Source organism: Thermobia domestica, chromosome 6 (assembly GCF_964235325.1).
Source record: "Thermobia domestica chromosome 6, izTheDome1.hap1.1, whole genome shotgun sequence".
Classification (NCBI taxonomy): domain Eukaryota; kingdom Metazoa; phylum Arthropoda; class Insecta; order Zygentoma; family Lepismatidae; genus Thermobia; species Thermobia domestica.
Genome location: NC_137459.1, coordinates 74,958,366 through 74,985,449, shown reverse-complemented (window position 1 = coordinate 74,985,449; position 27,084 = coordinate 74,958,366). Strand labels below are relative to the sequence as shown.

General features: G+C 38.7%; 1 protein-coding gene across 2 annotated transcripts in view; it reads left to right on the top strand.

Annotated features, from left to right (window-relative positions):
* Positions 1-6,628, top strand: part of LOC145688054 (rho GTPase-activating protein 45-like) — a 271,266-nt gene extending 264,638 nt beyond the window's left edge. For both annotated transcript variants that reach the window (XM_081761760.1, XM_081761759.1), the window contains exon 19: positions 5,749-6,628. In XM_081761760.1, coding sequence (XP_081617886.1) covers positions 5,749-6,413 — 665 coding nt within the window. In that variant the 3' untranslated portion in view covers positions 6,414-6,628. The remainder of the gene's footprint in view (positions 1-5,748) is intronic.
* Positions 6,629-27,084: the final 20,456 nt, after the last annotated feature.

Sequence of the window (27,084 nt, the reverse complement as noted above, 5' to 3'; positions counted from 1 at the left end):
ATCAATTTCTGGCATTTCTTATAGTCACCTTACAGAATATTCATCATTTCCTCCGTTAGCACATTCTCCAACAAGTACAACTCGCCGCTAAAACCATTCTGCACGTTAATTTCACTGGCACCTATTCCAACAACTATGCACACTTCTGTTTTACTATTCATGAATCTGCAGTGTAATGTCTTTCACCATCTACTTTCATTTCTCTTCACTATGGCCGTTCACTTTTTATTTCTGAACACTCGCTCCCTCCATAAACATAAGCCTTTGTTCGAACAGCTGCTCCTTGAGGAACACATCCACTATTTTCTGGTTAATGCGACATTCCTCACGCCAAAAATCACCTGTAAAATTCTGTCCTATCATCTTCGCCATGATAATGCCGTCCCAGCTCGTCGTGCCAATGGCGGTTTGGTTGTTGGTTTCCCCCCATCTATTTCTCATCGCTTACATACTACTGGTGACCGAACGCTGCCTGAACATCTCATCTCCACTTTATATTTCAAACAATGCTACATCACTGTTGCCACCATCTATATCCAACCCGGCCAACCCATTCCTCTAAGTTTTTTTTTTTTTTCAATATATATCAAACTACTTTCGCAGTTATATTATCATGGCCTACATTAACTACCACAGTCGTTCCGATCACCAAAAGCTCACTTTTCTCCATTGTATTCAGACCCACACGACAGGATTCTTTCACAATCTCCCGTAACCGACACGACCATCCTCCAATACAACCCCAGATATTGTCATAACTTCACCCAATCTTCTTACTAAGCTTACCTTGACTGTACTTGATCCTTTGGGGAGCGATCATGTTCCCGTTAAACTTACTCTTCAACTTAAAGGACCTCCTCAATTACCTCAACCAGCTCCTCCCCGCTCAGTAGCACGTTTCGATCGTGAAAATTGGCCAAAATACAGAGAATTTCTTTCCAATAGGCTTGAATCTGTACCAGCTCCTACCACAGAAACAGAACTCGATGATATCATGCATACCATCACCGACAGTATACACCAGACATCCTCTCAATTTATTCCTCAGGCCCCAATTACTTCCTATAGACCTAAGCAGCTGCCACAATTTTTCCCTGTAATACGCCGCTCCCGCCAGTTTTACCGAGATTTCACTCACACAGGCAACCTGGAATCGTTTCGGGAACATCGCCAATACCAACGGGCAGTCCATAATTACATCATTGCATACAATACCAGAAACTGGATAAAAGCTTGCAATAATCTATCCGATACAGCACACCCCACACAATACTGGAAAAGATTTCATCAACTCACCGGCTAAACCACCCGCACATCTTACCCACTAATTCTTAACGATACGCCCTTACTCACTGACGAAGAAAAAGCCAATGCCTTTGCTAACCAACTTCAAGACGTCTTCACGCCCCTTGGACCTACTCTCTCACTCCGTACTCATCCTACAGCTCGACTAAATCTTGACTCGCCCTCACTTCAACCAAATGTTCAACATGTTCTACCAGACGATTCGCCGTTGACAGTTCCTATCACCGTCACAGAAATTACCACTACCGTTGCCCGTAAACGTAATACAGCTCCTGGACTGGACTCAATTACATATCGTCATTTCAAAGAGGGACCGTACATTCTCCAGTATCTTTTCTCTCTCATTTTCACATTCATTCTTCGCACTGGGTTTATCCCTAATGATTGGAAAACATCCAAAACTTTAATGTTCTTGAAACCGAACAAACCGGCTCCATCTGTGTCATCATATCGCCCTGTTCAACTCACCCTTGTTTTCAGTAACATGCTTGAACGAATTCTAGTCTCACTCCTCCACACACATCTCCCGATCACAACCTCATTCCCATACATCAAGCAGGACTCCGACCGAATTACAGCATTAATGATCAACTGCTACGCCTTACCACATTCATCACTGCTCAGTTTAAACTAATCCAAGCCTTCCTGTCTCGTCCTTTTCGATTTAAAAAAGGCTTTTGATAAAGTCTGGCATCTAGGCTTTCTATACAAACTATTTTCCTTCAGACTTCCATTCTGCTATATTCGCTTCGTCTACAATTTTCTCTCTAGCTGTCTCACTTATGTTTCCATTAATGATACTCTCTCTCACCTTGTGTTTAACCACTCTGGTGTTCCCCAAGGCTCTGTACTCTCGTCCCTGCTTTACTTACTGTATGTTGCAGACTTTCCTGCCCTTCCTTCACATGTCAGTATATTTCAATATGCAGACGATACGGCTTTCTTGGCGATAGGTAATACTATTCAACATATTAACCGCATCCTTCAAGCGGCCATCAATGATTTCCTTCAGTGGTGTGAAACGTGGCGTCTCAAACTTAATGCAAACAAGACCCAAGCAGTAGTCTTTCTGCCACCAGGCAACTGCAGTCGTGTCCATCGGAATTAATTCAACCTCCACGTCACGATTGACGGTACACCCCTCGCCGCTAGTCCCACGGTAACGTATCTCGGTATTACATTTGACTCTCATGTCAGAGGGTCTGCTCACCTCAAAGGCATCATTCTCAAAGCTACTAACCGCCTGGACCTACTCCGTCGCCTCACTGGGACAACCTGGGGTTTGAAATCTCACATTCTTCTAAACACATACAAAGCTTTCCTACGACCTGTTTTAACTTATGGTTTTACAGCTTGGCTCTCCGCACCTGAGTCATATTACCGCCGCCTCCAGATTCTTGAGCGCCACGCCCTACGCCTTGCGTTTCGTATTAAATTACCAAGCCCCCACCAGAGACTTAAACGAGAGAACGCCTTTTCGGCACATACTATATCATCTCGAAGATCTCAGGCTCAGATACGTTACAAAGCGATTCCAGAACCACCATTCACTACTCTTTGATGTAATGTACCACGAAGCCACTCTTCGTAAGCCCTCTGTTACTCTTCGACATTCTCCACTCTCCCTGCTATTTACTTTGTATCATCATGTTCTTCCGCCAAATAGTCCCGATCTACTACTTCTAGAAGATTTTCTCGTTCCTACTCCACCCCCATACATCACTCCATCATATGTTGCACTGTGACCTCCCAATACTAATAGGGCTCCCCCTCGTCTTCATTGCGTCCAGAGTAGCCTCTGGACAGAAGATAACCTACATTCGTCTCTCTAATCCTCTTTATGTTGTGTTGTGTTGTCAAGTGCGCCTCATGGATTCATCCTGCGTCACTGCTTTGCTATCATTAATGTCATAATGAATTGAAAGCCAGCATTCCTATCCTTTCCTGATGATTATGGTTAACGGCCATAATGACCTGTACTTAAATGCACTTAATTATAATAAAGATTATATAAAACCTCCTTGCCCCTCGAAAATACACCCAAATCGAAAGTGAATAGTAAATTCATAACCCAAATAAAGGACGTAACCCTTTGTGTGGGTGCTAGCTACGGCTAGCAAACAAATGTTTGGTGTTACAACGTAAGGCACCAAATATAAAAACTCCTTTTTTTTTTCGTTGTATCTCGAATATGCTTTGACATCACCTCTGCACTACAAGGAAATCACCTGTGTTCTACATGTAAATCTTCTAGGTACTACGTGTAAATCACCTGTCCTACATGTAGAAAACCTGAATACTGCGTGTAAATCACCTGTGTGCTACGTGTAAATCACCTCTGTCCTACATGTAAAAAACCTGAGTACTTCGTGTGAATCACCTGTGTGCTACGTGTAAATCACATCTGTCCTATATATAAATTACCTGTGCACTACATGCAAATCGAATACGTGCTACGTGTCAATCACCTGTGCATAGGTGTAAATCACTCGTACAGGACATGTACACATGCACATTGCACATATACTGCGCACGTGAAGATGTTGAATAGGAACTGTGACGCATAAGTGCATCACATGTACAGGCGTGCATTTATACAGGTGAGGCACATGTTGCATCCGTACAATTGTACATGTACTATACGCGTACTGCACGTGCATTGTGCTGTCTGGGTACTAACCGCAAATGTTTAGTTGCAATGGGCAAAGAATATAAGAGAGAATGAGCCAACAAAATTATCATACGAGTATACGGGAGGTAGATTTTCTTCGGTATTTGGTCGACTTCCGGCTCATATGACGAATTTAAAACATGGTACTAAATAAGTTAATAAAGAATCGTGATAACTACTGCTGCTTAACGACAAGAAACGATCTTTTTTTTTTTTTTTTTTTTGTGATGATTCAAATCAATTTGTTATTTTCAAAACCGATTCTAATTAGTACAATCAATATGCAATTCGGTTAACATTGCGTTAACTCTGCCCACAATGAGCACATTTAACAAAAGCAATTTACTCGCACTTGAAGCACCTGTCATTTACAATTCCATTGAAGCAGTAATGAGAAGGATTGATCCAAACGCCAAGTTGATCGACCGGATATCCAGTTTTATGGAAAGAGAATCGAATCAATCTTTCGGAAGGGAGGAGCGCTGAACTGGTAAATTGTGAACGCCTGCAGTTGCTAGAAGCGATCAATAATAAGAATATATTGTATTTCACTTACGATCTTCTATTTGTCTCTTCTCATTTTTTAAATTGTAGAATCTATCTTTGGTGCGTTTACATTCCTGAATTAAAGTACTATTGAACTTCTTATTATACGACAGTTTTGTCTTCACTATTACCTGACTACCCTTTTCCCCTCTTACACACGGTATTAACGCTACGGGCTATTGAAAAGTTTCATAATTTAGCTCCGAAAAGTATTATCATATCCTCGTAAAATTTACATGACACCACTAGCAAGTATATTTTTTCAAGCAAAAGCAGAATCATTAAAATCAGCGCATCTATGTTGCGGTAATTTTTATGGTCTAGTTCCAAAGACTATCATTACATGCTGATGCTGACAAAACCATATAATTCCATGGAAAATAACGTAAAGCAGATATGTCATGTATCGCTGACCATGTTTCTGTTTTTACTGAAACAATTTAGATAACTTTTTTTTCCTAAGTTCACTTTAGTTTAATTTTCTTGCAAGATCAGAGTAAAGATCATTGCTACGCATAAATATATTTTCTGTTTTTATTTTTGTATGTATTTTCATAAGTATATTTACTTGTTTACCAGCTTAATTCTTGATATTTATGAATTCCTTTATTTTAGTAGTTTTTAAAAGTTTCGTAGTTTTGTTTATTTTTGAAAAGTAATGTGCAGTGAAATGATTCGCACTAGATGTCCTGTAAAGTTATTCCCTTCGGTAGCTTACGTTTGCGAACTTTGATAAAGTTCTTTGAAGCATTCCTGGAAACCTATCTTCAAAACTTACAGTGGCTACAGTACTTACTTTCATTGGCTTCTCATTATATAATTTCTGTATCAATGTTTTTAACGGCGTATTCTAAAGCAAGTCAGTGTGCTTTACGACGATTTCTGCTGCAAAGCATAATACTAGATAATATGTTAACATCCTACTCAATGATGGATATTTTGTACTCGTGATGTTAAGAACGTTTCAGAAACAAATACATTTAACACACTGTTCCAGGTTTATGCTTCGTTTTTATAATTTGCCTCATCTTATGTAGTCGATAATAAAATATGCATACTCACGCATTTCATTTCACTTATCATTAATTTCGAATGAATGCGCAAATTTTGAATAGTGTTTTGTCAAAGTAAACTATCGTACTTAGACTTGTTTGTGCATTGCAACCTTATTGATTAATGCATAATATAACCATCAATTTCAATATTTCGCAACACTATTTTTTCAGGTCATGGAGATTATCCCACCTACATTCCAGCCTATCCCATGGATGTTCGTAGTCAAGGAATGTCAATGTCAAGTGCAAAGATCTCGACAGTTCAGTCGGAGGAGAACCAGGAGATTGCTGTGATAAGAGGGCAAAAACTATCGGGGGTGGAGGAGAACAAAGTAAAGATTCAAGTGCCAGGGAAAAGTGTACCTGCTTCCTCGAAGATGAGAAGCACTTACCAAACTGTTGCGCAGGCAGCCAAAGTGCAGGCAGTTAGTTATCGGGGAATAGAGCATCGTGGGCCAAGTCCCTCTTACATTGAAAGTGGTCATTCAATGATATACGGCGAGAGAGAATCTATGACTAAATCGTCTTTTGAGGTCGCTTCTGGCCCTTCAAGTTTCGTCCAATCAGCTAAACAGAGAGACAGTGTCGATACGAAAGAGTATTCCTCTCTGCCAATGACATTGCGAGAACCAGATATAGGACCTAGTCAACCCAGTGATTGTATTCGTGTTACCAGTGCCCAGCAAACTTCGGAGATGAATGAATTGAAATGTGTTACCCAAGTGAAGCAGACAGGATTACTAAGTAGCACGATTTCGACCATCCGAGGAGTTACCAAAGAATGTACAAATGTATCGGCAACTACCAAATACGGGAAAACCAAAGAAACAGATTGAATGAACGTTACCGCGTGTAGCCAAAGATGTAACAATCTAGTATATTTTCAGTACATTAAACATATTAAAACGTCCAAAGAGAAATACATTATATGTATGTGATATAACAGACTATATTGCAGGTATAAATTACATTGCATGTAGATTGCATAAGAAGGGCATGCATAGGTCTTTTTGTCTGTTAATAATTAAGGTAATAAATATACTTAAAAAGATTCCCCATTTTATTAATACACTATCCAATTGTATCTTACGAAGTTGACTTACACTTGACTGAGGATCGTACATAGGTAAGGTTACGTAGTGTAAATAATAACTGTAAATATTGCTTACTTCATATTTTATAATTTTGATGGAATTTTAGTAAAACACCATATAAAAGAAAAAAGCACAATATAAATGCGTTAAAACTTTTGTTCCGTGTCCAGGATGAAAGAACTGTGAACAAAGGTGGACTTGGCTGCAATTTTATATTACCACTTCAGCATTTTAGATTACCACATCAGTTCAATGCATGACTGGTGCAGCGGACTTAAACGAAATATACTAGCTATTTTAGACAAAAGTACTAGATACAATACTTTCAAGTGTTATTAATAATTATACTTCCTATCAGTATTCATGGTCTTGGAAAAATATCATGTAAATCATATTTTATTTCTTTAGGCTACACTCCGTCGAAATTGGTTTTACAAACTTTATCTTGTAGCTATTTTTTATTTTATAAAATTAACAGGTACTTCTGGCTACGAGAGGTGGAGTTACGGGATCATCCTGCTAGGAGGAGTCGACAAACCACCAGGCACAAGAAATTTACTGTTTTTAGAGTAACTGAAAAATGATAACTCTATATTTAAGTAAAATATATAGTAAATTCAGTATATATATATGTGTATACAAATGTTTCATACATGTAATATATATTATGTACCAATATTTTGTAATATTTGTGTAGAAGCAGAAGTTCAAACTAACAACGTGTACATTGTTTATAAGATTCTTTGACATTTTTGTCACGAGATGATAGCACAAGACAAGACAAATATAGCTCTCGCCTCAAACCTCCCGTCAGTTCGCGCGCGTATTAGGAATGGACAACATCGACTATCGAATCGCTCTAAATCTTCAGTGTACACGTGCTATTTAACTTTTGTTAGTGCTGACAATAACAAAAGTTTCGAGTCTGATATACTAGTGAGTGCAGATTGACATAAATTAATCTAGTGTAATTAGTTATCAATTAGCGGCAATATCCGTGTAACGTGGGTTCCTGTCACCACGGCATGGCGCGTCCTCAGGTTGCGGATCGAGGAGAAGGCCTCTAGATATAGAGGTTAGCTGCGAATATACTGAATAAGCAGTCGCGGACAGCCGACTAGGAGTGGTCCTCCAGCTTGGGAGTTTGGGTAGGGCTAACAACCTCATCCTGTTTAAAAAAAAAAAAAAAAAAAAAAAAAAAAAAAAAAAAAAAAAAAAAAACTTGTTCAGAAATATTCACAAAAGCCTCGGACAAGGACTGATAACTTGGCACGACCTCAGCAAAAGAAAATGGACATGAGATTTGGAACATGTAATATTAGGAGTCCTTATAGGGTAGGCGCGTTAAAATCCGTAACGAGTGAGTTAGAGAAATATAGGATGGACGTAGTAGGAGTTCAGGAAGTTAGGTAGGAAGAAAATGGATCTGAGAATTCCGGAAATTTTACGTTCTTTTACGGGGAAGGAAATAAAGATCACCAGTTAGGAACAGGGTTTTTCGTTCATAAACGTATTTCAATGCGAAGGTAGGACAAGAGGATATTTTCAAACCGATTATAGGGAACGAAAGTCTGCATAAGGAAAGTAATGACAACGGTGTTAGACTTGTGAACTTTGCAACATTCAAAAACCTAATCGTGAAGAGTACAAAATTCCCACATCGCGACGTTCATAAATACACTTGGACATCACCAGACGGGAAAACTCATAATCAAATTGATCACGTTTTAGTATATAGAAGAAGGCAATCTAGCATAATTGATGTCCGGTCGTTTAGAGGGGCTGATTGTGACAGTGATCACTACCTGGTAGCAGCGATAATACGAGAGAGGTTATCGTTGAATAAATACAATATTCATTGTCCGAAAACGGAGAAATTCAATTTAAAGAAATTAGAAGAGAGCCAGGTAAGAGAGAAATACCAGATTGAAGTTTCGATTAGATTCTCGGCTTCAGAAGATTCGGAGTGCACTAGTGGTGAGGATACCTGGATTGAAATTAGAGATAGCATTAAAATTTCAGCAAAAGACAAATTGGGACACGCGGAAATACGTAGGAACAAACCATGGTTCGACCAGGAATGCATAAAACTAGCAGAGAAGAGAAAACAGGCAAAATTACGCTGGCTACAAAATCCGAATGAAATAACTACACAAAATTTCGCAGATATCAGGCCTAAAACTTCCAAAACTTTTAGAACAAAGAAACGCGATTTTCTGAAAGCTAAAATTAAGGAATTTGAAGATAATAGTAAAAATAAAAACATCCGGGACATGTATAAGGGAATCAATGAATTTAAGAAAGGCTATCAACCTCGTGCTTATATATTAAAGAAATCTGACGGTACAGTTCTCACTGACACGGATAGCATCTTAAATAGATGGAAAGATTTCTTTGACGGTTTGCTTAACACGCAACCAAAAACTAGTGTGCGTGGAGAAAAGGAGATACACACCGCAGAACCGTATATTCCAGAACCCAACCGAATAGAAGTAGAAACCACTATAAAGAAATTAAAGAAACACACATCTCCGGGTGTAGATGAAATCCCGGCTGAGTTAATTTTAGCTGGAGGCGAAAAATTGTAGAACAAGATACACAAACTCATTCTCCTTATCTGGAACAAGGAAAAATTGCCACAAGAGTGGAAAGAATCAATCATTGTTCCAATTCACAAGAAAGGCGACAAAAGTGACTGTAATAATTATCGAGGAATTTCTCTTCTGTCAACATCCTATAAAATCCTTTCAAATATTCTATTAGCAAGACTGACCCCATACGCAGATGAAATTATTGGAGATTATCAGTGTGGATTTAGACGAAATCGATCAACTATCGACCAAATATTTACCATTCGCCAAATACTCGAAAAGAAGTGGGAATACAATACCCCGGTACATCAACAATTTATTGACTTTAGAAAGGCGTACGACTCGGTTAGGAGAGAAACGTTATACAACGTTCTTACAAAACTTGGAATACCGAGAAAGCTAATTAGATTAATTAAGATATGTTTAAATGAATCCCAAAGTAAAGTCCGGGTAGGAAAATTTTTATCCACGAGTTTTGACGTCGAAAATGGCCTGAAACAAGGAGATGCGTTGTTGCCATTATTATTTAACTTCGTTCTGGAATACGCTATAAGGAAAATCGAAGATAGCAACCAGGGCCTAGAGTTGAACGGTATTCACCAAGTTACGTCATATGCTGATGATGTAAATTTAATAGGGGATGATAGGAGAACAATAGAAAGAAATGCAGAGATCTTATTAAACGCGTGCAGGGAGATGGGTTTAGAAGTAAATGCAGAGAAAACTAAATACATGGAAGTGCGTCGGGACCGGAATACAGGAAATTATGAATGCGTTAAAATATTAAATAATACTTTTGATAAAGTGGATAATTTCAAATATCTAGGATCAATATTAACAGAGGAAAATTATATTCACGAAGAAATTAAATGTCGACTAAAAGCAGGGAATCCGTGTTACTATTCGGTTCAAAATCTCTTGTCGTCGCGAATTCTGTCGAGGAATTTGAAGCTTAAAATATACAAAACGATAATAATGCCTGTTGTTCCGTATGGCTGCGAAACATGGTCACTTACTCTGAGGGAAGAACATAGACGGAAAGTATTTGAGAACAAGATCCTGAGACGAATATTCGGACCCAAGAGAAACGGGAATGGGGAATGGCGGAAACTTCATAACAAGGAAATACATAATTTATATGGTTTACCCAACATTGTTAGGGTCGTCAAGTCTAGGAGGCTTAGGTGGGCGGGTCATGTAGCTAGAATGGAAGAAAGTAGAAACGCTTTCAAAGTCTTGACTGGAAGACCAATCGGAAAACGACCATTAGGAAGACCTAGGCGCAGATGGGAGGACAATATTAAGGTGGATCTCGCAGATATAGGAATACAAAGTAGAAACTGGATGCAGTTAGCTAAGGATAGAAGTCATTGGGGAGCTTTTGTGAACGCGGCATTGAACCTCCGGGTTCCATAGGCCATAGAGTTAGTTAGTTAGTTAGTTATTAGCGGCAATATCAGGAAGTACTTCTTCACCACCATCGAAGTGCCAATTATTACTAGTGGAAGTGAAGTGCACATGGACGATACCATTCCGGTAGTTAACGAAGTTACCGTAAATTCTACACCGTCTCCTAACTTATATTTGTCTCATCGTGCCCCACCATATGTGGTACACGTTGTACCGCTCTCTACCACTGACACTAGCGTAATAAAGGTGCGTAAACACTCGGAAGTACTGGGAAATTTTTTTTTCCAATCTGAAGTGGTCGGTTTGAAATCGTTTCACCCCACGGGAAAGAATCTAATCAAAATTAAATTTCATACAAGCCAACAGGCTAACGAGTTTCTTCATCATGAACTGCTTAGAACACACGGTTGATCAGCCTTCGTGCTCCATTGTACAACTCGATCAGTAGGAATTATTCATGGTGTGTAACCGGAGTTCATGGAGGAAGAAATACAAGAAAATATAGTATATCGTGCTCAAGTGCTACACGTACGACAAATTAAACGGGTCGATTCTGACATCTTCCCTACTCACTTAGTAGTAATAACCTTCGCCACACAGCGTCTCCCGGACTTCTGCTCACTTTACCACATAGCATATACCATACATACATATGTACCCGATGTTAAACAGTGCAGAGAGGGATGTTACCGCCTAGGACACCTTCAAAGAGCGTGTCGCTCGAAACAAAAGCTTTGTTACCGATGCGGAGCAACTCATGACGCTAATTGCTGTACACAAAATCCTAAATGCATCAATTGTGAAAGGAGGCACATGGTTACTGATCCTCAATGTCCAGAAAGGAAACGACATCAACACATTAACCAACTCAAGGCGACGGAAAAAATACGTATAATGAAGCTCAGAAACAGATACCAACCATGAAACAACCCTCTCCCAAAAATTCCTCTATTCCTGTTAACTATTAGTTCTCCCACTCATATACCTGATCTCCCCTTCCTCTTTCAGGGGCCGTCAACGGCTGCTACATCCGTTTAGCCCAGATCTCCCCGCTTCAATTTATCCAAACCCAAACCTTTGACGCCCAATAACGCACTTTCTCGGCCTGCGGGACGGACGTCGGAAATAAACAAAAAACGCACAGCCCCACGTCATGAAGAAGAGATGGGGACTTCAGCTGATTCTATACCCACGAGTATCACAGGATCTTATCTCAGTAAAAAGCGCAAAGACACAGGCAGACAAAGTTGATCACTCTTGGGACACCACACTCATATCAATGCAGGGCGTCGCACAAATCGAGCCTGTCCAACGACACAATCACCCTGAAGAATCATTACAAAGCTTTCTAAATAATTTATTACATACCTGTAGTATTGAAAAGTATGCTGCTATCAATTATGGTTTCCAACCCTCATCACAAACCACAGAAGAATCATAGATTTACCAACTTCTACACGCATATTTTAGAACACTAGAGAATGGCCATTAGATCGGCTCTCAATATCCTACAACGGAACTTCCGACAACTACGAGGAAAAGAACCATTTTTATGGCACCTACGTCGCATCTTCACTTCCACCATCATACTACCACAACAAACTTGGAAAGCTGTAGACTACCCACCAAGGATTCTGGACTATAGATTGTACACGGAGCATAGAACTGACTGGTATGAAGGAGTGGCAGTTGGATTCCACAAACAGACGTCAAACGCTGACGTACATCAAATGGTTTTCAACATCCCCTGTTGAAATCCCCACTTCAAGTTGAAGGTTTCCGATATAAACAGCTAGTAATCATGAACGTTTATTGTCCTCCAGACCAGGAAATCCCGAAGAATTTATGGACCTACCTCTTTATTCAGTGCAGGGCAACATGTATCATTGCAGGCGACCCGAATACTCGGAGTGTCCTATGGGGTTCATCGATTACCAACAGGGCTGCGGACCACCTCATCGCGGCACTGGAATCCCAACCACTACTAATAACAAATAATGGAACAACTGCACGTCTTCCTAATCTGAACTCACCTCCTGCATCAGATCTAACGCTTATCAGTATGGACATCTTCTTACATCACACCTGGATGGTCTGCGGCTACACAGGAGGTATCGATCATTTCCCTATTATCACCACTTTGGCACATTTGGAGGGCGTCATTTCAACCTATCAACCCGGAAACGCTTCCACGTGTCCCTCGAAGTTACGAACAGGCGCAATACCACGCATATATAGAACATAGAGCTCCATCGTGGCTAAGTGGTTAGGATGCGCGCCTTTGGCGCGAGAGACCCGGGTTCGATTCCCGGCGGGAGCTCATGTGGGTCGGATTCCACGTTAATCAGTAGGTCCACGTCTCATATAGCCTCGCTGCTGAACTGGACGTAAAACTCAAAAATCAATCAATCAATATATAGAACATACTGTCACTTATATGCAGCCTACGGATTGAATCTCCTCAATTCAACACCTGACGGAGCACATCATCGCAGGAGCGCAACAGGCAGACCGAGGAAGGGAAAGACACAGGAGATACAAATATCCGTGGTGGGATACATATTGCCAGAAACTGTTTAATAACAGTAAAGCGGCTCAAAAACAGTATCTACACGACAGAGCTCCTGAAACATTTTCTTTCAAGACCGGCGTAGGCAAAACTAGAATATCACATACAAAGATTCCGTAGAACACATTGGCAAAAAATCTGTAACAATTTACAAGAAGGAACTAGTGTTTCATCCATCTGGAAGTACATAAGAAGTAACCTGGTAACACGCTCTCCTACCTGGCTGGAGGAACTTCACCGCAATTTAACGGCCCCGACTGTCTTGTCTTCACGAGTAGCCTTACTGTCGAACCTTCCTACATCTCCACTCTCTCCTGTCATTTCAACTGTTTTCCAAGAGGAACTATCAGAAGCTTTATCAACAGGACGTCACACGAGTCCGGGCGCATATCAAATAACCTTTCAGCACATCAAGGACCTCCCAGCTTCAAGTCACCAGCTATTACTACATGGGTTCCAATGTGTTTGGTCTGCCGGACAGTAGAGGTCTGCCCGGGCCGGAATTTTTAGCCCGGCTCGACCCGAGTCCGAAATATGTTTTAGCATTTAGGCCCGAGCTTATGTGATAATCAAATGAGTCCGAATTACAGAAACTTAATAATTAACTTATATTGCATTTTATTTACAGTAATTAGAGGTTTAATTTTGCAGTTGTGCTTTGAAAGTTCTTCACAATGAACGGTCCAATAAATATCGTTGTAGAGTACGTTTACTAAGTTAGGCCCGAGAAATATAGTTGTATATTTAAAAATTTAAGGTCCGAGCCCGGCCTGGGCCCGAAGTGCTATTTACTTTGTAGGGCCGGGTCGGGCTTAAGCCCGTGGACTCGGCCCGAGCCCGTGCAGACCTCTATCGGACACATCCCGCAGAACTGGAAACATCATTTAGTAGTACGTATATTGAAACCGCATAAACCACTGGGCCATGCTAACAGTTATCGACCTATCACACTGCTTCCTTGCCTCAGCAAAGTTCTAGAAAAAATCATCTTCAGAAAATGGAATGGTACACGGAATACCATAACATCTTTCCAGTCACAATCTTGGGAGCTCGTAAAGGCAAGGCTACACACGATGCGCTCTCTACATTCTCTTAGATATCTGGGAAGCATTTCAACATCGACGATATGTTGTGGCACTCAAATTAGACTTTGATAGAGCCTACGACCATATAAAATTAGACAAATTGGTGCTTCAACTCACTAATGCAAAATACCTTCTCAATTCATTAGATATGTATTATCTGTCAGGAAAGTAAATGTACACCTATTTTTCGAGTCTGGCATTCCTGCGCTCCATCCGTGGAGAGTATGAGAATTAAATCAATCAAATGTTTACTGAGGGGCAAAAAGAAAATTTTAATCTGAATAAGACAATGCAGAGGGGCACAAGCTGTGAATACGAATAGTGCATAGTGTAAATAAGGGACGACACCAAAAGAGAAAGCCAGAAACAGCTGTTAAGCTTAGAAAAAACAGTAAAAATTGCCGAAGTGGGAACATAAAACACAAATACACAAATACGCCGACAACCAAACGTTCACCACGCCATGATCTTGGTGTAGTGGTTGGTTTACAAATGTAAATGTCGCCAGTTCGAATCCTCGTCAGGGACATTTTTAAAAATTTTTGTTAATATTACATACAGCTCATGACAGATGGTAAAAAAGTTTTTCGTAGCAATTAATATTGGTAATGTTTAGTACTGATAATACTTTTTGTCTTTGCGTATTGCTTTTATTCTTTTTTTCATCTCGAAAGAGAAGAATATCTGAACAAATGCCACCAAAATTCCTCTTATTTTGAATGTAAACGCCATTTGCAATTCGTAAAGAATAAAAATTGAATGTTCCGATGTAGCTGCAAAAAGTAAAAAGAAAAAACATGGAAGTGGAGTGTTCGAATCCATACTCATGGTTATTAAAAATACAATTTCTACATGCCTTACACCTCCCGACCACGTTTCTACGTTAGCAACTAAGAGGCTTGTGTTTAGGTTAGGCTGGTCAATACGTTTTGCAAAGGGGCCCGGCTTAGCTCTGACGCACCACAGGTGCGAGAAGGGAGCAAAACACTTTCTCTCTCCCTCTGTGTGTCTATTTATCTATCTATCTGTATATATACAACGATATTTGTGAATGCAATAACCACCCTAATTTTCAGCGGATTGAGACAAAACTTGGCACAAACATTAATTGTTGAAATATCTTGATGAGTTCGTTAACAAGAATAATCAGATGAAAATGTTCAAAATGGCGGCCCTTCAAACTCTTAAAAACTTCCAAGGGAACCAAATTTCGCCCATAAATAGATATTCAGAAAGTTTAAATAACTTTTCCTCTTTTACTGAAATATTTGTGTGAAGGGACTTATTGAAATATTGGACTCGATTAATCGCCTAAAGAAGGTTCACGCCCTTTCGCTACGGTCAGGATTTTTTTTTTTTTTTTTTTTTTTTGCAGAAGGGGGTTATTTTCGTATCAGAACAAAATGATTGTTAGTGATGATAAGAAGTTACACATTGAAAGTGAAGTAACTTGTGAAACGTGTTATTTGAAAGAATAATATAATAAATGTGCTTTCCTCTAACACAGAGAACTGTAAATCATGTATTTCGAGTTCGGGAGCGTGAATGGCGAGGAGTGTTATTTGATTTGCTTTTTAGTAACACATTGCAATGCAAATAAAGGTAGGCAACATTAGTGGTAAGTAAAACAACAACAACAATAATAATAATAATAATAATAATAATAATAATAATAATAATAGGTGTTGTTTGTGGCAAGGCAATATCTTCCTCAATTCTTCTTCAAACGTAATGATTGTAACGCCATATCTCCCTTACAAACAAAATATTAGCAATTTATATCGAGAGAACGGGAAACTGTTGAGTGATGGGAGCAACGTTGGACAGTATGCACTCATAGTACTCAGAAAAATAAGCGATTTCAATGCAAAATGAAAGAATAGTCTTTGTCATGGGTAGTCATGGAGCCACGGCAGAGCCCTCTTTACGGAAAATGTCGATAACTTATATCGATAGAACAGGAGATGATAGTGGGATGGGACCAACGTTGGACACCGTGGACCCATAAGGCGCATCGAAAAAATTAGCGGGGGGGGGCGCCAGCCAGCCTTACTTATTTCCACATAATAATATATAATCATATTGTCGAAATACACACACGAGTTACCTAGTAATATTTCATATTATTATTATTATTATTATTATCGACAGCGTCTTTTCATTACATGTGCATGTTTGACATGAAGCCAAAGAGAAGATCCATCATTCGTAGAAAGAATAAGAATAGTCAGTTACTTTAACTGTGAACTACAGCGAAAAATACGAAAAGAGTGACTACCCGTAGCTAAAAGAAATAATACTTTATCTCAAATGGATAAAAAATCAAGCCGAGATAGATTCGAACTCTCATGGACGGCGCGAAAAGCCAGTGCTTTGTCCACTTTTTTAAACTGACTTACCGAACGTGTTTCAGTAACTTACTTATTGCTAATTTTACTTGCTTCACTCGTTTAACTGGCTTTTTCTAATAACTTATAACGACAGGGACACGAACAAAGAAACATCGAGAACAGTTAAAAATCATAGATGTTTTCCCGCCGGGAATCGAACCCGGGACACCATACAACAAAGGCGCATGTGCTAGCCACTAGACCAGCGGGGAGGGCACCGCTCACTCTCCGTGTCGTTAGGAATTACGACCACTGTATTGCCAGCTATCACTTCTGTGGGTTGTATACTATGATCACATGTTTCTTCTTTGCTGGAAGAGTTAAATATACATTCTATGTAATACATGAGGTATTTATACCTACATGCTCTTCATATAATGTATTAAAAGGGTCATGCTGGGAATAAGAAAAAGAACATTCCTTGGACAAAACGGAAACTATTGTCATCAGAAATATTTATCTACGAAGCATGCGCAGTAGTATATTTCAGAATAGTTACTGTTTAGTTCAGTAAACGAAGAAAGGGGTATAAAAAAGCAAATATATCGCGTCAACGAGATCGACCAGAGTTGACAGAGGCGGAAGCAGATGTGTAGTAATACAACAACTTGGTTAAATTGATAATTGGTTCTTTATTCTGTAGTAGATCGTATCACAACTTTACGGGAGAGCAGAGAAAGACTTACTAACGCAATCATATAGTAAGCTTTAGTAACACGATCATATAGACACAAATTGATGTAACTGTGAGTACTACAACTTGGATTTAACGAAAACCGTTTAGATATTCAGTGGTTTGCAGGGTTGTATAAGTCACAAAAAGATAAGACACAATACAATTCTTCATACCTCAGCTTCCAGTAGCTACATACATGCAATTTCTGGTTAGATACTGAAACTGCTGTCGGATTTTAATACATGATGTATTGCAGGATACAAAATGCTTCGCATTACTTGTTTCTTTGCAGACAGCTACTAGCTTAGGTTCTGAAAGGTTGTGTATAAACTAGGGATAGCCAATTCCGGAATTATTACTTTCCAGACTCCCGAAAGTAAAATCGGAAAAATTCCGAAATTCAGAAAATTCCGATTTTGGAATTATTCCGAAATTCGCAAAAATCCGGAATTTAGAAATTTCTGATTTCGTTAACATTCCGGAATTCGGAACAATCCGGATTTCTTCGAAATCCGGAGTTTTTCTCAATTCCGGAATTTTGTAAATTCCGGATTCTTCCCGTGTTCCGGAATGCTTCTGAATTAGGGAGTTTAACCGAATTCCATAATTTTCCGAAATCCGGAAAGTTAAAGTTCCGATTCCGAAAAATTGAATTTATTTTGGTTAATATGAATCGTGGCGGAAATAAGTCTTTGACCAGGTAATGGCGACTGCTTTGAAAGAAATAGAGAGTATGATAATTCAATCTGTCATATTTCTAGTTTCGTGTGGAGAAAACACAAACTTGTTACCCAACGGTTTAAGAAAAACTCAAGTTATTAATGTAAACTTTGCCGACATCATAAAAGAAATACGAAAGACATTTTGAATCGAAGAAATATAACATACAAGTTTGCAAGCGGAGACAAAGAAACCTAACGTAACCAGACTAAAAACGAATCGTTTACCGCGTAGCGATCGCGGTTCAGTGGTCAAGGTGCTTGTGCGAATGCACGTTGCAATTATTATTTTTTTTTACTTTAGGATTTTTGATGGCGATTGATCAGCGATAACATACGTTTTATTATATTCAGATATTTGAATACTCGGATGTTTTAATACTTGAACTATCAAATCTTCAGGAATAATAATAAACTAATAATAATTATTATTATTATCTCGTACAAGATTAAAAGCTAGGAGCTAATTACCGCTCAGGTCATACCATTACAAGCAGAAATGTGACGTTTGGAATTAATATTTCGGTTTGGTTTAACGTTGCTCACGAGAAGAGGAATTTCTCATCTTGTTTCTAAAACAAACAAAATAACATGAGAATTAACATTTTACATTCGAGACGGGTCAAGGCTAACTCAAAATTTTCGTCTCTCTTTGGAGATGAGAATCGAGACGAGACGAAAAGTATCGTAAACATTTCCCGTCTTGTCTCAATTCTCGAAATAGTGTATGTCCATTCTTAAAGTAACAATTGCTCTGTAGACTGAATCTCATAGGCTATTTCGTTACATTGTATTTCAGAGCTCATTGAATTATGCTCTGTGTAGGTATTTTGTAGCAAAGCTTTTATATTTACCTCTGCATATCCTAAAAATTAGTTTATTATATGCCTTACTGTTGCCTGATATTCAGTTATATTTATTACAGTTATTTTTCTTAAAACATACAGTAGAATACTTCATACATGAAACTTCAATGGAACTCTTTAGTTTAAAATGTTGGTAGTTGCAGAGGTGTGTCTTGAAGGTACGGAACCCTTTCCCCGAAATCTCTACTTTTAAGTAAGTTTTGCCAAATTTCAAGACAAGTTTAATTTTATAATAATAATAATAATAATAATAATAATAATAATAATAATAATAATAATAATTATTATTATTATTATTATTATTATTATTATTATTATTATTATTATTACATCAACACCGTCTATAATCTTTAAAAGATATGCGGTTTGTATCTGAATAGTAAAAGCTAATTGACTGTCGATTTCTTTCGTCGAGAAGTCTTCAGGAGGGAAGGATATCGGTCACGTTCTGGGTTTGAGTTCCGAAGGGGCAAGTATTCGGGCTCGAGCCAAAAATTCTTAAAAGTTATAGGCTTCAGCCAAACATGTTCAAAACAGCTGGCACCGGGTTTAGGCTTATCAACGGCTCGAGCGGCTCGGCTTACAGCTCATTCACTACCGAATCGAACCGAGAAGTGAGCCGAGCCAACAGCTCACCCAACCGAGCCGATTTGAGGATCGGCTTAGTTGAGCTGAGTCGGAACGTGTCGATGGACTAGTTTCAACTTAGCTGGCTCGAACCGGTTCACATGAGCCGAGTAGGTGACCCATCTCAACCGAGAAAGCTCGAGCCATCGGCTCAATTGAGCTGAGTCGATGGCTTGTCCCAACTAAGCCGGCTCGGGTCATCGGCTTATCCCAACCGAGCCGACTCGAGCTGTTCGCTCAGTTGATACGAGCCGAGACGGTTGATATCACTACCCGAGTTGGTCTTCTGCTTGGGCTCAAGAATTCGACGGTGCAGGTCTCAGTTTTGATTTTAAGAACTACAGTATATACTTATATTATTGATTACGACATTTGAGGTTGTCTCGTAATATTAAAAAAAAAAAACTCTTGTCTTCTCGTTATCTAGAAGAGAGGAGATACACTAAAATTGCCCCATGAGATGCACTAAAATTACGAGACGACACTAAAAGTATTCCACGTTACTGCTTACATTTCTCATGGCTTTCGCTTTCCAGTCTAATCAGGCCATTATTTCAAAGCGAGCTAAAACGAGCTGGATGAGCGAGAAAGCCATTATCAAACTCGACTCAACTCGAAACTCGACCTTGAAAACAGCGACATGGCTCGGAACTCAAGAAAATTACCTTTGACTCGACTCGAATTGAACTTGAGTCGAGTCGAATTTTTGGCTCGACTCGTGCTCATCCCTATTTGTATTCTTATTTTATGTTTCCACTTACCTCCTTACCTTGACTACTCATGTGATTGATTTAATTCTCAGTTTCTGCGCAGGACCGATGAAAAAAATATTATTATTATTATTATTATTATACTATTGAACTTGCACGGCGAAATTACTGTATAATACGATATCATTTCTGTAATTTTACTCCGTTGTATGTTATTTAGTTTATTAATGGGCAATAAATTGTTTCCAGATCAACGAATAAATTAACTACGGCATGCACTTTGGTGGAAATATTATTACAGGAACATTATTGGTTCGTTCCAAACATTTTCATACAAATACAAATAGGGATGAGCTCGAGTCGAGCCAAAATTCCACTCGACTCGAGTTCAATTCGAGTCGAGTCAAAGGTAATTTTCATGAATTGTGTTCCGAGCCAAGTCGCTGTTTTCGGGGTCGAGTTTCGAGTTGAGTTGAGTTTGATAATGGCTCGCTCGCTCGTTCAGCTCGTTTTAACTCGTTTTGAAATAATGGCCTGATTAGACTGGAAAGCGAAAGCCATGAGAAATGTAAGCAGTAATGTGGAATACTTTTAGTGTTGCTCACGACAGGGGTGCGTCTCGTCTCGTAATTTTAGTGCTTCTCGTGGGGCGATTTTAGTATATCTCGTCTCGTCTAGATAACGAGAAGACAAGAGTTTTTTTATTATTACGAGACAGCCTCAAATGTAGTAATCACCAATATAAGTATATACTGTAGTTCTTAAAATCAAGGCTGAGACCTGCACGGTCGAAAATAACTGTAATAATTATAACTGAATATCAGGCAACAGTAAGGCATATAATAAACTAATTTTTAGGATATGCAGAGGTAAATATAAAAGCTTTGCTACAAAATACCTACACAGAGCATAATTCAATGAGCTCTGAAATACAATGTAACGAAGTAGCCTATGAGATTCAGTCTACAGAGCAATTGTTACTTTAAGAATGGACATACACTATTTCGAGAATTGAGACAAGACGGGAAATGTTTACAATACTTTTCGTCTCGTCTCGATTCTCATCTCCAAAGAGAGACGAAAATTTTGAGTTAGCCTTGACCCGTCTCGAATGTAAAATGTTAATTCTCATGTTATTTTGTTTGTTTTAGAAACAAGATGAGAAATTCCTCTTCTCGTGAGCAACGTTAAACCAAACCGAAATATTAATTCCAAACGTCACATTTCTGCTTGTAATGGTATGACCTGAGCGGTAATTAGCTCCTAGCTTTTAATCTTGTACGAGATAATAATAATAATTATTATTAGTTTATTATTATTCCTGAAGATTTGATAGTTCAAGTATTGAAACACCCTAGTATTCAAATATCTGAATATAATAAAACGTATGTTATCGCCGACCAATCGTCATCAAAAATCCTAAAGTAAAAAAAAATAATAATTGCAATGTGCATTCGCACAAGCACCTTGACCACTGAACCCGATCGCTACGCGGTAAACGATTCGTTTTTAGTCTGGTTACGTTAGGTTTCTTTGTCTCCGCTTGCAAACTTGTATGTTATATTTCTTCGATTCAAAATGTCTTTCGTATTTCTTTTATGATGTCGGCAAAGTTTACATTAATAACTTGAGTTTTTCTTAAACCGTTGGGTAACATGTTTGTTTTTTCTAAACACGAAACTAGAAATATGACAGATTGAATTCTCATACTCCCCATTTCTTTCAAAGCAGTCGCCATTACCTGGTCAAAGACTTATTTCCGCCTCGATTCATATTAACCAAAAATAATTCATTTTTTGAAAGTGAAACTTTCACTTTCCGGATTTCGGAAAATTATGGAATTCAGTTAAACTCCGTAATTCAGAAGAATTTCGGAACTCGGAAAGAATCCGGAATTTAGAGAATTCCGGAATTGAGAAAAACTCCGTATTTCGAAAAAATCCGGATTTTTTCGAATTCCGGAATGTTAACGAAATCAGAAATTTCTAAATTCCGGATTTTTGCGAATTTCGGAATAATTCCAAAATTGGAATTTTCCGAATTCCGGAATTTGTCCGGTTTTACTTTCGGGAATCCTAAAAGTAATAATTCCGGAATTGGCTATCCCTAGTTTATACACAACCTTTCAGAACACTAAGCTAGTAGCTGTCTACAAACAAACAAGTAATGCGAAGTTTTTTGTATCCTGCAATACATCATGTATTAAAATCCGACAGCAGTTTCAGTATCTAACCAGAAATTGCATGTATGTAGCTACTGGAAGCTGAGGTATGAAGAATTGTATTGTGTCTTATCTTTTTGTGACTTATACAACCCTGCAAACCACTGAATATCTAAATGGCTTTCGTTAAATCCAAGTTGTAGTACTCACAGTTACATCAATTTATGTCTATATGATCGTGTTACTAAAGCTTACTATATGATTGCGTTAGTAAGTCTTTTTCTGCTCTCCCGTAAAGTTGTGATACGATCTACTACAGAATAAAGAACCAATTATCAATTTAACCAAGTTGTTGTATTACTACACATCTGCTTCCGCCTCTGTCAACTCTGGTCGATCTCGTTGACGCGATATATTTGCTTTTTTATACCCCTTTCTTCGTTTACTGAACTAAACAGTAACTATTCTGAAATATACTACTGCGCATGCTTCGTAGATAAATATTTCTGATGACAATAGTTTCCGTTTTGTCCAAGGAATGTTCTTTTTCTTATTCCCAGCATGACCCTTTTAATACATTATATGAAGAGCATGTAGGTATAAATACCTCATGTATTACATAGAATGTATATTTAACTCTTCCAGCAAAGAAGAAACATGTGATCATAGTATACAACCCACAGAAGTGATAGCTGGCAATACAGTGGTCGTAATTCCTAACGACACGGAGAGTGAGCGGTGCCCTCCCCGCTGGTCTAGTGGCTAGCACATGCGCCTTTGTTGTATGGTGTCCCGGGTTCGATTCCCGGCGGGAAAACATCTATGATTTTTAACTGTTCTCGATGTTTCTTTGTTCGTGTCCCTGTCGTTATAAGTTATTAGAAAAAGCCAGTTAAACGAGTGAAGCAAGTAAAATTAGCAATAAGTAAGTTACTGAAACACGTTCGGTAAGTCAGTTTAAAAAAGTGGACAAAGCACTGGCTTTTCGCGCCGTCCATGAGAGTTCGAATCTATCTCGGCTTGATTTTTTATCCATTTGAGATAAAGTATTATTTCTTTTAGCTACGGGTAGTCACTCTTTTCGTATTTTTCGCTGTAGTTCACAGTTAAAGTAACTGACTATTCTTATTCTTTCTACGAATGATGGATCTTCTCTTTGGCTTCATGTCAAACATGCACATGTAATGAAAAGACGCTGTCGATAATAATAATAATAATAATAATATGAAATATTACTAGGTAACTCGTGTGTGTATTTCGACAATATGATTATATATTATTATGTGGAAATAAGTAAGGCTGGCTGGCGCCCCCCCGCTAATTTTTTCGATGCGCCTTATGGGTCCACGGTGTCCAACGTTGGTCCCATCTCACTATCATCTCCTGTTCTATCGATATAAGTTATTGACATTTTGCCTGAAGAGGGCTTTGCCGTGGCCCCATGACTACCCATGACAAAGACTATTCTTTCATTTTGCATTGAAATCGCTTATTTTTCTGAGTACTATGAGTGCATACTGTCCAACGTTGCTCCCATCACTCAACAGTTTCCCGTTCTCTCGATATAAATTGCTAATATTTTGTTTGTAAGGGAGATATGGCGTTACAATCATTACGTTTGAAGAAGAATTGAGGAAGATATTGCCTTGCCACAAACAACACCTATTATTATTATTATTATTATTATTATTATTATTATTATTATTATTATTATTATTATTATTATTATTGTTGTTGTTTTACTTACCACTAATGTTGCCTACCTTTATTTGCATTGCAATGTGTTACTAAAAAGCAAATCAAATAACACTCCTCGCCATTCACGCTCCCGAACTCGAAATACATGATTTACAGTTCTCTCTGTTAGAGGAAAGCACATTTATTATACTATTCTTTCAAATAACACGTTTCACAAATTACTTCACTTTCAATGTGTAATTCCATATCATCACTAATAATCATCTTGTTCCGATAGGAAAATATTCCCCCTCCTGCAAAAAAAAAAAAAAAAAAGCCTGACCGTAGCGAAAGGGTGTGAACCTTCTTTAGGTGATTAATCGAGTCCAATATTTCAATAAGTCCCTTCACACAAATATTTCAGTAAAAGAGGAAAAGTTATTTAAACTTTCTGAATATCTATTTATGGGCGAAATTTGGTTCCCTTGGAAGTTTTTAAGAGTTTGAAGGGCCGCCATTTTGAACATTTTCATCTGATTATTCTTGTTAACGAACTCATCAAGATATTTCAACAATTAATGTTTATGCCAAGTTTCGTCTCAATCCGCTGAAAATTAGGGTGGTTATGGCATTCACAAATAGCGTTGTATATATACAGATAGATAGATAAATAGACACACAGAGGGAGAGAGAAAGTGTTTTGCTCCCTTCTCGCACCTGTGGTGCGTCAGAGCTAAGCCGGGCTCCTTTGCAAAACGTATTGACCAGCCTAACCTAAACACAAACCTCTCACTTGCTAACGTAGAAACGTGGTCGGGAGGTGTAAAGCATGTAGAAATTGTATTTTTAATAACCATGAGTATGGATTCGAACACTCCACTTCCATGTTTTTCTTTTTACTTTTTGCAGCTACATCGGAACATTCAATTTTTATTCTTTACGAATTGCAAATGGCGTTTACATTCAAAATAAGAGGAATTTTGGTGATATTTGTTCGGATGTTCTTGTCTCTCGAAATGAAGACAAGAATAAAAGCAATACGCAAAGACAAAAAGTATTATCAGTACTAAACATTACCAATAATAATTGCTATGAAATACTAAATACGACCTCTTTTTCCATCTCTCATGAGCTGTATGTATTATTAACAAAACTTTTTAAAAATGTAATTGATGGGGATTCGAACTGGCGTCCTTTGTATTTGTAAACCAGCACCTTAACCACTACACCAAGATCATGGCGTGATGAACGTTTAGTTGTCGGCGTATTTGTTGTATTTGTGTTTTATGTTCCCACTTCGACAAGTTTTACTCTTTTTTCTAAGTTTAGCAGGTGTTTCTGACTTTCTCTTTTGGTGCCATCCTTTATTTACACTATGCACTATTCGTATTCACAGCTTGTGCCCCTCTGCAATGTCTTATTCAGATTAAACTTTTCTTTTTGCCCCTCAGTAAACATTTGATTGATTTAATTCTCATACTCTCCACGGATGGAGCGCAGGAATGCCAGACTCGAAAAATAGGTGTACATTTACTTTCCTGACAGATAGTACATAACTGGCTTGTTAACAGACGTATTAGTATCAAATACCAAGGGAAAATATCAGACTCGCGCATTACTTCTCAAGGACTACGCCAAGGATCCTGCCTCAGCTTGTTGTTATTTAATATTTACATGTTAGAATTCCAACTTGCACTGAGACAACATGTACGAATCCTTAGCTACTTTGACGATCACCTATTTTACGTACGCAGCTCATCTCCAATTAACGCCAAAAGCAGACTTCAAGCTGCTCTAAAGTGTATCAAACAATGACTTGATCAATGGAATGCACGTCAACTGGGGAAAAAAACTACATGTACCATCTTCACACGGAAACGACAATTGGAAAATATTCGCCTCCACATAGACAATCACACAATGGATCATCAGCCACAACTTTCTTACTTGGGAATTCTTTTTGATCCCCGCTTATCCTGGAAGCCACAACTAGCATCTCTTCAGGTGAAGATCCAACCATACATAAACATCATACGAAGTGTCAGCAACAAAAATTGGGGGACGGACATCAGACCACTTCTAAGAATATCACAACAATGTGTCGAAGCCATATTGTACTATGGAGGGTATTTCCTCGCTCCCGCTCCTGCTACACTTAGTACTATATCTCTTCGCCTTCAAGCTCTTGCAAAGCATACAATTTTTTCATTACCTCAATCTTCGCCAATCAACGCTCTATTAAAAGCAGCAGGCACACTCCATTTCCCGATACAAACAAGACACCGTGCTTCTCGTTACATCATGACAAGATTAGGTACTACTTCATCTACAGTTATTCCTAAATTGGAACTATTACACAGGCAAAATAGAAACGGTTCTTTACCGTACCGCCAGAGCAGTACGGTTCTTTGCATGATACACACCTGGTTGTATCATGGATATGCGAACCTGCGCCGTTGGACCTATGTCATATACTGGAACCTTCGCCTCCCATGTTATAACATACAATGCCGTAGCACATTTCAATCTGTGGAACTGGAATTTCCGATCCGCAGCAACAAAAGAACGAATCTATTGAGTCCCGAAAGTGTGGCACCGAGATGGGAACACTACATGGCTCTACCTTATCCCCACCGCATCCTAATATTTACAAATGCTCCTAAATGAACGCGTGAAGGTCTGGAACATACAGGAACGGGTATATACATACCCCACACACATAAGTGGAGCTAGGAATTGTCTGCAGGGGGCAGACTTTTCGTCGGGCTCGGAGGTCTTCCTAGATGGCATTTTTATTTTTTTAAAAAAAGTTGGGGGCAATGCCCCCCATAAATTCGCCCATGCCCACACATCGAAATTTTAATACAACGACTTCCAAATCATATGTCTATTTTTCATGTGGAACTATGGGCTATTCGCACTGGCTTAAGAC